The 13,493-nt window shown below is 46.4% G+C and overlaps 1 protein-coding gene across 6 annotated transcripts in view; it reads right to left on the bottom strand.

Annotated features, from left to right (window-relative positions):
* Window positions 1-13,493, bottom strand: part of TSPOAP1 (TSPO associated protein 1) — a 50,741-nt gene that overhangs the window by 33,186 nt on the left and 4,062 nt on the right. For all 6 annotated transcript variants that reach the window (XM_079954483.1, XM_079954482.1, XM_079954478.1 and 3 more), the window contains exons 2-5: window positions 6,402-6,509; window positions 5,335-5,463; window positions 4,864-5,040; window positions 3,555-3,830 (exon numbers count right to left, since the gene is read on the bottom strand). In XM_079954483.1, coding sequence (XP_079810609.1) covers window positions 3,555-3,830; window positions 4,864-5,040; window positions 5,335-5,463; window positions 6,402-6,509 — 690 coding nt within the window. The remainder of the gene's footprint in view (window positions 1-3,554; window positions 3,831-4,863; window positions 5,041-5,334; window positions 5,464-6,401; window positions 6,510-13,493) is intronic.

The following is a 13,493-nucleotide window of genomic DNA, read 5'->3' as shown; positions in this document are numbered from 1 at the left end:
CAAGGGGGAAGTGGGGCTACAGGCAACCATCCATTCTGCAGCCAAAGGGCTCCCTTTAGCAGATAAAGCTCTACATGGCTAAGAACCTGGTGGTGGTGGTTGTTATTTAATGTATTCATAGTCTACCTTTCTTCCAAGTGGGGTTCAAGGCAGCTTCCAACATTTAAAAGCATCATTATAAAATACGAAGCAATGAAAACAAACTTGCTAAAAGCAAAGACATCAAAACACATTCAGAACCAGAAATTAAAATCTAGTGTGCCCTGACAGCAGCCCAGGAGCCAGTCACAATCTCTCAGCCCAACCTACCTCGCAGGGTTGTCATGGGGATAAAATGGAGCTGGGAGAACAATGCACACCACCATGAGCTCCTTGGAGGAAAGGTGGGATATAAAGGTAATGAATACTTAAAGGTGCTCCCCTGGGGTACCATCTTTTAGGTAGTCTGTGTGGACATTGAGAGCAGGATCCTGGAACAGATTGGTTGTACAAGAGAAGAGGATCCTGTTCCAGGATCCTCTCTTAGTGTCCTCTTAGTGTCCTGTTCCAGGACCTGCTCTTAGTGTCCACACCCCTCTGAGCTTAGGTTGGGTGGGTATCAGGGATATCTTTGAAAGTGTTACCTAACCCCCCCCCAATAGAGCTGTATCTAATGTTATAGCCATGCTCAGTGTAGACCAATTGAACTAATGGACATGACTAACTCAGGTTCGTTTATTTCTGGCTTGTATACACTCTCGGGTGTATATGCATACGTTGCATTAGTATTCTATATGATTAGTGATATAGAAATTCCCACAAATAAATAAATAATCGAAGGGGGTATACCCTGAGTAGAGCTTTGATGGCTATAATTCCATGCAGGCTTTCCCAGTTGGCTGAATAAGTCTCTGTCATGGGTTTAAAACTCATCTTCTTCTGTTTTTCTAACTGTGCTTTAAAGCTGTTTTTATTATCTTCTGTACATCGCCCAGGGTCATGCGTGGAAGGTGAATTTATTTATTTATTTTATTGCATTTCTACCCCGCCCTTTTCTCCAAAGAGCTCAAGGCGGCTTGCATGGTTTTCTTCCTCCTCTTTTGATCCCCACAACAACCCTGCGAGGTAGATTAAGTTGTTTGTGTGAGAGAGAGGGACAGACAGAGAGAGACAGAGAGAGACTGGACCCAAGACCATCTAGTGAGCCTCATGGCTGAGTGGGGATTTAAACCCTGGTCTCCCATGTCCTACTCTGACATACAACAACAACAACAACAACAACAACAACAACAACGGAGCACTTTTGTCTTTCAGGGATAAAGCTAAGTCTCTCTTATGCACTGGCATAGCGTAGTGGCTAAGGAATTGAGCTATGTGCTTATGTATTGATAAAAAGGCTCTTAGAGCAGCTTACAAATGCCAATGGTTGTTACAATCTAAAAGACACAATACAAAAAGAAAAGGGATTCAGAGGGAAGGGGAAAACACTTTTTGTTCAGGGAAGCCTATCCAGATATGTAGAATGCTGGTGTGTGTTTTAATCTCTTTCTAGTGTTCTGTTGAATTCTATTATCTTTCAAATAATAGCATTGTAGCATTGGACATAACTGCTAACACACACACAGACACACACTGCAAGAATCACACCTAAATAAACCCTGACAGATGGCTATCCAAATGTTTTCACCTACTTATATTTATTGATCAGTTTAGTATTTGTTGCAAACCGCATGGCGGGTTGGTTACAATCAAGATGTATATAAATTCTGCTAAATAAATAAAATAAATGGGCAATGCCAGGACTGAACCCGCAGACCCTTCTGCATGAAAAAAAATGGGGTTGCCCTGCCGCTTCTCTAAAACTCTGATCTGGGCTAGGAGGAGCAGCAAAGGCCCCGATTCTGCCAGGGACCTGATGGAGAAGCAAGTCAAAGGCGAGCAAAGCCCTTGGTAGCTGCAGGGGAGAGGGTAACCCAGAGTCAAAACTGGAGTTGCAGTGCGTTTCATTGTTGTTGCTGCTGTTGTTTTGCTGTTGTTGTTATGCCCTACCTTTCCCCCCAGACCGCGCCCTCAATACAAAACACAGTTAAAAATATCGATAAAAACATCATAGCGCTATTAAAAGTTTATTCCACCCACCCCACGCCTGGAAACCGCCCCTCTCTGACTCCCGCCTCCTCCCGGTGGATGCGGGAAGCACTCTGCAAACGCTCAGAGGACTCCATGATGACGTCTCACGACACTGAAGGAGCCGGCTGCGCAGGGAGCCGGCCCGCAAGGCCAGGAGGGCCGGCTGCAGCCACCCTCCTCCCCCCAGGGTCCTTTTCCAGCCCCATCTCCCCTCCCAGCTCGGCCAAGCGGGAGCTGAGGCCTGGCCCGCCGGACAGCGCCGGACTCCTACCTGCTGCTCCCAATTTCAGCACCACGGAGAGCTCCGCGCTGGCTCGGCCTCGGCTGGGCGGGTTGGTCGGCTGGGCTGAACCACTTCGCCGCCAAGGGAGGGGGAGGAGGAGCCGCTCTCGGGAGGCTGCAATCGGGAGGGTGGGCATCCGCGTTTCCTCCCACCCCTCCGCCGGCAGTGGGACATCCCGGCCCTGCGGGTCCTGGCTGGGGTTGGAAAGGGCTGCCCGAGGGCATCAGAGGAGCTAGTAGGCGAGGTTGGCAGCCCTTTCCCCACCCCACAACGTAACCTCCCTCCCTTGTTAGCATTCGCACGTTCTTCAAGCGGCTTCACGTGTCTCAGAGTTCCCAGGCACACCGAGCGACCACGATAGCATCTTTAGACTCTACCTTAGGGCAAAGCAATGGTGAAATCTAACTGTTCTTCGTGGTTTCGTGTGTGAATTGCCTTGAGGCGGTGGCTTAATAAATTAATTGTAATAGGAATGATAAATTCCTTCTCTTGTTGTGATAATGATCACCACGTTTAGATTTATGCAAGACAGAGACCTGATGAGGGTACCTTTTGTTTTGATGCTGGGCAGCCTTCAATTCGGTTTTACTCAGAGTACACCTGCTGAAATTAATGGGCCTAACTTTGCCATGTTCATTAATTTCAGTACATCTGCTCTGAGTAAAACTTAGTCGAAAAACACCCGCTGGATCTAGCAGTTCAGGGCAGAAGCCACAACTACATAAAAACTCAGAGAGGTTCAGCTGGCACCTTCATTATACAGTACACCTTTAGGTGCCAGGCAAAAACGTTCCTCTTTAACCAGGCTTTGGGCTGACTGACATCCAACGCCCTTTTAAAATGTGTTGGGGGGGGGGTTATTGTGTTGTTTTTGTTTTATTTTTATTATGTATTATATGTTTTTACATTGTGATTTTATCTTGTGAACTACCTGAGACCTGTGGGTATAGGGCGGTATACAAATTCAATTAATTAATCATCCAACGTTCATTGCATGCTTGATGTACATGCTTGATATATATCCCCCTGCAAGAAACCTGGCCAAATGTCTTATTTACAAAGCAAGCCAGAAAGGACGTACACTTGCATCTAATGTGATAATAACGAGCGGGACTTAACAATAAGCACAGAAGTTTGAAGTGCAAGTCTATAAGCAGTTTACCTTCCTCACTGCCTCCACTGCAGAGGGCAGCACATTTCGCTGCCGTGAGACCCTTGAAGGAGAAAAGCCATTTGAGTAGGCCGGCAGGGCTGGTGCAGGGGACCCCATGCCCATGACTGATGCCAAGGAAGCGTCCCCTGACCCCTGGCTGTGAGAGCCCAGGGATGCCTTGAAATTCTTCAGGGCGATCTGCCTCTGTAGACGCAGCACCTCCTTCTGCGACTCTCGGAGCAGGTGGCGGAAGTCCAGGAGGGGGAGGCAAGGAGAAGAAGCTTCCTAGGAAGACACAAACCATCACCGTCACCTATAGGGTTGCTTCTAGATTTGAAGAAATCTCAGCTGGTTTATCAGTTCCTCAATGAACATGGGAATATAATAAGAGATTGCTGCATCAGGCCAATGGCCCATCTAGTCTGGCTTCCTGTTCTCACAGTGACCAGCCAGATGCCCATTGTGGGAAACCAGCAACCAGGATCCAAAAACAAGAGCCACTCTCCCCTCCTGTGGTTTTCAGCAAAAGGTAATCGGTGGAGGCAGAGCATCGATATTGGAGCTAATAGCCATAAAAACTCTCTCCTCCATGAATGTGTCTAATCCTCTTTCAAAGGTGTCTAGGTTGTTGGCTATCCCTGCCTCCTGTGGGAGGGAGTTCCATAGTTTAACCACACAGTGCATGAAGAAGTACTTTATCAGTCCAGAATCTTCCCACGTCCAACTTCATTGGGTGCCCACGAGTTCTAGTGTTACGAGGGAGGAAGAAAAACCTTTCTCAATCCACTTTCTCCATGCTATGCATAATTTTAAAAAGCTTCTACGTCACCTCTTACTCGCCTTTTCTCTAAACTAAAAAGTCCCAAATGCTGCAACTTTTCTTCATAGGGGAGTCACTCCATCCCCTCAGTCATTCAGGTAGCCCTTTTCCAATATCCTTTTCGAGGTGAGGCGACCAGAACTCCACACAGTACGATAAGCATCCCTCTCCAAATTAAAGGACTGTAAAGGCAGCACTTACTGCCTGCTGTTCGGTACTTTGTATAAAAATCATTTCAAACAGAATTAACCCTTTTTTAAGGAATTAAGTCAAGTTTGGGGAAAGGGTAGGGTATCTTTTTTTGTATGCAGAAAGCACAATCCTGACAGCATCTCTCTACAAAGGGCTGCCAAGTCCCCTGGTCTGAAACCGCAGAGAGCTGCTTTCTCAACCATTTTTGGCCCAACTTTCCAGGGGCCTCCATGCACCAGGCTGCTTTCTGCACACACTTAACGCACCCCTCTCCAAACCCAAGATATCTCGGCATGGAACCTTCACCTTTCCCGACGTGATTTTGGCCTGCAGGTCTTGGCATTCCTGCTGCAGGGCGTTGATCTGCTTGTCCTTTGCCAGCAGCACACTGGCTTGCTCGCGCAGGTCCATAGCCCGCTGGCGGGCCAGTGCCTTCTTGCAGAGTCCCGCACAGGAGCCCTTCACCGCAACCGGGGTGTTGACCTGCGGCACAAAGAGAACAAGACAGTGGAGCAGACTACCTGGGAAGGTGGCCAGTTCTCCTTTGTTCGAGGCTTTTAAGCAGGGTTTGGAGTCTGTTGGGGATTCTTTAGCTGCAATGCATGGGGTTGGGCTAGATGACCTCTGGGGTGCCTTCCCACTCTGCCATGCTATGATTCTAGATAAGGGCACAAGAGGCTGCCTTTACTAAACCAAATCTCTGGTTTGCCCACCTCAATGTTTTCTACACCAGTGGGGGGGGGATGTCTGCCACAAGGCACTTTCTCCCGCACTTACTACTTTGAGGTTGGCTTCCTGGAGCTTCCGTGCCCTTTCCTCCAGGCGCTTGGCGATAACAGCCAGCTCAGCATTTTTCCTCTTCAGGTGCCTCACTTTCTCCTGTGTCTCTGGGAAGCAGCTCTTGTGCTGCGAGAGGGAAAGTGGAAAGGGGTGGGAAGGAAAGAAGGAAAGAGGTTTGAGTCCTCTGCAGCAATTGCTGGGCTGGCCCTGCCATGAGGCAGAGGTTGCAGACCCTTAGTCTGTTTAGCTCATTGACCTTGGCTGGCAGTGACTCTCCAGGGTTTCAGACATTCCCAGCCCCTGCAAAGCAGATTTTCTACAACTGAGCTAAGATTCCAGTCCTCATGATTCAAGGAAGCTGCCTTAAACTGAGTCAGGTGACAGGTCTGACCCAGTACAGTGGTAACTTGAGTTAAGTACTTAATTCGTTCCGGAGGTCCGTTCTTAACCTGAAACTGTTCTTAACCTGAGACACCACTTTAGCTAATAGGGCCTTCCGCTGCCGCCATGCGATTTCTGTTCTCATCCTGAAGCAAAGTTCTTAACCCGAGGTACTATTTCTGGGTTAGCGGAGTCTGTAACCTGAAGTGCCTGTAACCTGAAGTGTCTGTAACCCGAGGTACCACTGTACTGTCTACACTGACGGGCAGCAGCTCCCAGTTGAGTGAGCCTAAGGAGCATAGATGGTGTTTCCTTTTGGCCCTGGCCCTGCCCACCATGGACTTAAGCCCATTCCACAATCATTTGGTGACCCTGACAGATTATGTGTGACTCCCAACTGGAAGAAAGCTTGCTATAAAGTGGGGTGAAAGTATTTTAAGTCAGAAAATGAGGAAGATCTGGACTGTGGGATTCCAGCCAGCCAGGAGGAAGTTCTCCTAAACATGCCTGGTGGCTTTCAGATGTTTAGGACAAGAGATCCCATCATCCTCAGCATCACATGGCCATGCTGGCTTGGGCTGATGGGAGCTGTAGTCCAACAACCTCTGGAAGGCACTCGGTTGGGGAAGACTGGTGTCGCCTGATCTCATTGGAAGGTTTCCCGCTCCCAAGCGCCTCCGCACCAGCAGGCTGTTCTCCTTCTTCAGGGCGGCACAGCGGGACTGCAGCTCCTCCAGCGCTGTAAGGAGGACTTGGTTCTGACGCAGGAGACAACGGTAACTCACACCATACTGGAAAGTGAGAGAGAGAGAGAGAGTGGCAGACATGTTTTAGAAAGATCTCTTGAATGTACTTTTGCTTCAGTCTTTTAGCCACACCCCCTCTTTTAGCCACACCCACATCTTTAGCCACACCCTAATTCATTTGGCCATACCCCTTTCTCTAACCACACCCCTTTTCTTCAGCCACACCCCTCTTCCTTTGGCCACACCCATTTCACACTGACACAGGGAACCTTTTTACCCTGGACTTTGACACCTGACAATGATATACATATTTTAGGACCGGCCTTATTCTTGTGGCTGTAATATGTCTTAAAATGTTTTTAGTGTTGTCTTTTAGAATTGCTGGGACCTTTTGCTGAAGGGCATTTAATAAATCAAAGGAGAGACACCCAGTAACTGTCCTGTTGTCAAATGTTAGATTGACGCAGAATTTACTTTTTCAGTTTTTCAGTTTATTGTTTATTTAACAAAATGTATTTACTGTTTCCTTGAACAAAAGACCTCTAAACAGTTTATAAAAAAAATATTTTTGTCTTTATTTATTTTTTCTTGTTAGAAAATCATATGTGCATAAATAATAAAACAGCAGTTGCCTGTCTAAACTTGAGGTTCCACCCAGATCTTGTTAGCACGACAGGTTTATTAAACAGGCTACTGAATGATCTTCAGTTCAAGCACCTAACAGTTGGTAATCCAAGGGAGGAGAAGCAGATCAGAATCTGGGCAGTGGCTGAGAGAACAGCACAGAATTAATCCACCCTGCTAGAATGCAAGACAGACATATATGAATTCCAGTATGGCACCTGGCTCCAAGCTAATGCGTTCCAGACGTGTTGGACTACAACTCCCATCATCCTAGCCTTGCACCAAGTCAGATCATTAATCCACCTAATCCAGTTTTGTCTACACTGACTAGCAGTGGCTCTCCAGAGTTTCAGGCAGTAGACATTCCCAGTCCTACATGGAGATGTCATTGAGGTTTGAACCTGGGACCTTCTGCATGCAAAGCAGATGTCCTGCCACTGAGTGACAGGTATTTCCCCACAATGACCGGGGCTGATGGGAATTGGAGTCCAAAACCTCTGGAGGATCATGATGGGGAGGCTGCTGTAAGATTCTGCTTACTGTTGTAATCCGGTGGCAAACTGAAAAGAAGATCAGAAAACCACATACAGAGAAGAGTGAAAGGAGTTATGAGAGCCATCTTCAAATATCTGAGCGGCCATCACAGAGAAGATAGAGCATGCTTGCTTTCTGCTGCTCCCGAGTGCAGGACCCAAACTGATGGATTCCAATTGCAAACAGGAGATTCATATATGGTAGGAATGTAGAGAAATTTTTAAAAAATTGGGAAATGATATATAATGAATTGAAGAAAATGTTTAAAACGACATTTGTAAAAAAAAACCAGAAGCATTTTTGTTAAGAGATTGTAGGACAAGACCTGCCAAGGAAAACAAAGAGTTTATTTATGTATGCAACAACAGCGGCAAGAGTCTTGATAGCACAAGGATGGAAGAATGAGGAAACCCCAACAAAAGAACAGTGGCAAGAGAAATTGGTGAACTACGCAGAACTGGCTAAATTGACATACAAACTGCGAGATAAGGACAACTGTGACTTTAAAGAAGAATGGGAACTTTTCACACATTACTTAAAAAGACAACAAAATGAATTGGACTCCTTGGCAGATTTTGAATAAACATACACAAATTTATTGATTGATAACATGGGAGACAGATAATGTAAGTATTGTATAATTTTATAACATGCAGAGAATAATATGTGCTGAGAAATCAGAGAGAGGAGCTGTGGGAGGTCTCTGGGGGAGGGGGCGGGTGGGTTTGAGTGGGTGGGGGGGAAAGGGGGGATTGAATATGATATGTTTTGATATGTTGTTATGTTGAAATATGTTGCTAATAAAACGGTTTTTTAAAAAAAAACACAATTGCAAACAGGAGATTATGACTAAACATTGGGAATATGTTTCTGATGGTAAGAGCAGTTCCACCATGGAGCAAACTCCTTTGCTAGGTGTTGGACTCTCCTTCATTGGAATTTTTTAAGCAGACGTTGGATGGTCACCTGGCAGAGATCCTTGGGCTTCAATTCCTGCGCTGCAGGGGGTTGGACTAGTTGACCTTTGGGGATCCCTTCCAGTTCTAAGATTCTATTACCTTTACAGTGGTACCTCGGGTTAAGTACTTAAATTGTTCCGGAGGTCCGTTCTTAACCTGAAACTGTTCTTAACCTGAAGCACCACTTTAGCTAATGGGGCCTCCTGCTGCCGCTGCGTGATTTCCGTTCTCATCCTGAAGCAATGCTCTTAACCTGAAGTACTATTTCTGGGTTAGCGGAGTCTGTAACCTGAAACGTATGCAACCTGAAGCATATGTAACCCGAGGTACCACTGTATTAAACAAAAAAAACCAAAAAACCCAGCAGCAGCCTCAAATGATGGAAAATAATGTGCCACTCCAGGAAAGGCTGTGCTAACAGCTTCTGCCATTTGCAACTTCTCTCCTGCACTTAACTGCCTCTTTGAATTCTTTTTAAACTGGTGAGAGACGATCTTCCTGTGAAATGACCGAGTGCTTTCAAAAGCATCTCCGGCGCTCAAGGTCGAACCTCACCGAACGAAAACTAATTGGCGCAGGCTCCTGTGACAGGACGGACCATTTGATTCCGGGAAGCGGTGACACCAGAAGGCATCTCGAGGATAATGACTCGAAGTGACAGGCGCAGACTACAAATCTGGCGCAAACGTTTAACGAGGAGGGCAAGGTAACCTTTGAAAGTGGAGCAGGGCCTCCGTGGAAACGCAGCGGGTCTATCTGGGTTGCGCAAGGCAGAGAGCTCAAGCGGCTCATCCTTTCCCTCAGATTCTCAACTACAAAGGGAGAATGAGGGAGAGGGGGAAAGTTTGAGTTAGTTCACATTTAAGGGCGGACCTACCTACTGGTAATTCACAGATATGTAGAGAAACATCCTTTCTTCAAAATTTGCACTTATCTGCATTTTGCTCTCCAGCCAAGAAATGTGTCCAAAAATGCATTTATTTATGCACGCTGGGGCAAGATGGAGAGTTGTTTTCTCCTCACAGAACTACAATTCCTAGCAACCTTTCAAAACGCAAGTTCCTGGGATTCTTTGGAGGAAAGTAACGTGTTCTCCATGTATGATGTGGATGTGATCTCTTTCCAAGCCATGTAAGCCCATGATTCCCAAAGTGGGTGGTACCACTCCAGGGGGAGGGGGGGTTACCTAGGGGGCCAAACCTGGGATCTTCTGCATACAAGGCAGATGATCTACACGTTAAGCCATGTGCCCCCTTCCTCTAGTAAGATGCTAGTTCTCATTGTCCTGCGGAAAAGACTGAAATAAATAGGAGCTCCTTGTGCAAAATCAGAGCATTGATCCAGCTAGCTCAGGATTGCCTACACTGGTTGCCAGCAGCTCTCCCTGGGGTTTTATGTGAGGGACATTCCCAGTCCCAAATGGAGATGCTGGGGCCTGAACCTGGAGCCTTCTTCATGCAAAGCAGGTGCTGTACCCACTGAGCTAGAGTCCCTTCCCACTCCTATATTAGACAGGATCCCGCCCCGCCCCCATATTCCTGGCTGTTAGAGAACAGGTGTTTGAGTGTTGCAAATCTGAAAAACAACAACTCATTTTAGTTTTATTTATCCCATATGGTCCAGGTAGATCAGATCAAGGGGATGCATCTAACCCAACATCCAGCTTCCCTACCTCTGGGTAGACCACAAGCAATGCCTTCTCCTGCTGCTATTCCTCCACAATTACTATTGAGGGATAGGCTGTCTGTCTCAGAAGCTGCTTCCATACAGCCATCACGACTCACAGCAGTGGGCAGGCCTCTCCTCCACTAACCCACCTAATCTCGTTTCGTATATTGCCACATCTTGTAGCAAGGAGTTCCACATTGCTCAAACCACGCAAATGGTCATATCAGCACGGCAGCTGTCATAATAGCAGTCGGGATACCATCTGCAGAGTGGCTAGGTATCAGGGGTGAGGAACATCTGTGGCCCTCCAGATGTTGCTGGAGTATAATTCCCAACATCTGTGAAAATTGGGACATACTGCCTGGGGGGGGGGGTTTCATGGAAAGTGTTATGTCCAAAACACCAGGAGGGTAGCAGGACTGGAGACGGCTGGTAGATAAACACACATCAATAACAAATTTATTTATTTATTTATTTATTTGATAAAAATTTATATGCCACTGGATTGTAAAAGAGAAACAAACAAATTAAAGGATAAAATTATCAATAGAAAAAAATAACAGCAATAATCTAAAACTTTCAAAAGGTTAAAATGACAACCGACAGATCAGAACTACACCAGCTTTCTAAATATCAGGGTAGGAGGCATCTCTAAACAAGATTTTTTTTTTATCAGGCACCAAAAAATAGTACAGTGAAGATATCTGTCTGCTATCAATAAGCAGGGAGTTCCAAAGTGTAGGTGCTGCCACACTAAAAGTTGTCTCTTTGGTGTCTCTGTTTGCATCATACATCACCTTGAGATGATTGTGTAGAAGGCAATTAATAAATTAGTGATAATAATATCTCCTTGATATAACCAAAGGCACAGGCAAAACAGCTTTGACTCGGGTCTCCTTGATTGAGCATCGTCAGACAAAGAAGTAGGCTCAGTAGCCACAACCAGAAAGGCAGTTCTGAGAGTTTTAATGCTCAAGGGAGACACACAAACGCAATTGCTTGTTCCCACCATTTCCCTAGAAAATGAGGTCAAATCACCTCTCCTCCCTTCTTTCCCTCAGATTTGCAACACCCAGAAGCACTGAAATGTACACTGCTTCAAGGCTTACCTTCTCTGCAAGCATATCTTAAGAGAAGCTCCAACACACACACACACACACACACACAGCCCTACCTCTCGGCTCCCATCATCAACCCAGCCTGTATTATATAAGCTGAAGAGATGCAGAAATCTGAAACAGTGGCAGACCCCCCTCATTCCCTAAAAAAACAAACAAAAATATTCAGCTTTACGCCAGAAACTTCACAGTATTGAAAGTGGGATCCTATAGAGCTTAACCACTCTAATACCATCACACCATGATGAGTAGAATTAATCATGAATACACAATAAAAAAGGAAGACCAGCGTGGCCCTCAGGAGAAGGCAGCTTCCCATTTAAAGTCTTTTCTCCAGAAGCAGGACGACCAGGATCTTACTTAGTTCTCAGCTCACTGGCAGAGCTTTGCATGCAGAAGACCTCAGCTTCCATCCCCAAAGTCTCCAGGTAAGCCTGGGGGTGTCCCCTGCCTGAAATTCTGGAGAGCTGATGCCAGTCAGTGTAGACAATGCTGAGCTAGATGAGCCAAGCATCTGGCATCTTCCTATGTCATGTTGTTGTTGTCATTGTTTAGTCGTTTAGTTGTGTCCGACTCTTCGTGACCCCATGGACCAGAGCATGCCAGGCACTCCTGTCTTCCACTGCCTCCCGCAGTTTGGTCAAACTCATGCTGGTAGCTTCAAGAACACTGTTCAACCATCTCGTCCTCTGTCGTCCCCTTCTCCTTGTGCCCTCCATCTTCCCTAGCATCAGAATCTTTTCCAGGGAGTCTTCTCTTCTCATGAGGTGGCCAAAGTATTGGAGCCTCAGCTTCACGATCTGTCCTTCCAGTGAGCTCCTATGTCATACCCTCCAACATTTATCTGATGAAAATAGGAATGTCCCATTCCATAATGATAATTTTACTGTTTATACCCCACACATCTTACAGGGTTGCCCCAGCCACTCTGGGCAGTTTCCAACATATATAAAGACATAATAAAACATTGAACACTAAAAAAAAAACCTTCCCTATACACTATATAGGGCTGTTTTCAGATGTCTTCTAAAGTTTGTGTCGTTACTTATCTCCTTCGCTCAGGAGGTCTCATAACTCCATATCCTCCAACATTTCTTCAATGAAAATAGGGACATCCTAAGGAAAAGTGGGGCATTTTGGGATCAAGTCAGAAACCGGGCTGGTTTCTCTAAATCAGGGACGTCCCTGGAAAATAGGGACACGGAGTGTCTGCTAGTACTTCTATTACTATTACTCTTTTACTATTTATACCCTGCCCATCTGACTAGATTGCCCCAGCCACTCTGGGAATCTTCCAACATATATAAATGCATAATAAAAATTAAGCATTAAAAAACTATCTTCAGGTGGTTCAGATGTCTCCGTACCCTCCAACATTTCTCCGATGAAAATAGAGAGGTCCAGTGGAAAAGTGGGACATTCTGGGATCAAATCAGAAACCAGGGTGGCTTCTGTAAATCCTGGACTGTCCCTGGAAAATAGGGACACTTGGAGGGTCTGCTATGTGCCTTCGACCAGTTTGGCCCCATTCGAGCAAGCCCTGGGATATAGAAGAGTGAAAGAACTTCCTCCAAAATGTGGCTTGGCAGCAGTCCAGAGAGGGGGTAGCTGACCCCTGCTCCTAAGACCAGAGGTCCTCAAAACCTGTGGCAAGGTTATCCCCTCCCTGGACCTTCTAGAAGACCAGTTTTTCAGCAGTAAAAATATTCATTTTTTCCTGGATTTGTATGGGGTGTGTGTGAAGACTTTAGCATAATAAGAATCAGATGTTTGGGGAGGTGGGGTGCTCTTCCCATACAGCTGATAGGCTTCCTTGCAAGATCACCCCATTCTAAGGTGAGGGAGAAGCGTCTGTTCTGGAAAGAGCAACGCAGGCCCTGCCTCCTTCGCTGTGACGCAGGGATGCAGCGGGAAGGAACCAGCCCAATTTCTCCCCAAAAAACAGGACCCAGTGGAGCGGAGATTTTGCCAGCCGGCAGGGTGAAAGAACAGGCTGTCATCTCTTGCCTCTCCAGGGTGGAGAGTGGAAGCTTAGCTGTATAGCGTTGCAGAGCTGCAACAGCCGCAAAAGGAGCTTGGCCTGAGAGAGGAAGATTCTTGCTTCTGTCCGAACTCCCCATTGCAAA

This window comes from Podarcis cretensis (assembly GCF_951804945.1).
Source record: "Podarcis cretensis genome assembly, chromosome: 15".
In the NCBI taxonomy this organism is placed as follows: Eukaryota; Metazoa; Chordata; class Lepidosauria; order Squamata; family Lacertidae; genus Podarcis; species Podarcis cretensis.
The sequence above is the reverse complement of the archived record's forward strand: the minus strand, read 5'-3'. Positions and strand labels throughout refer to the sequence as shown.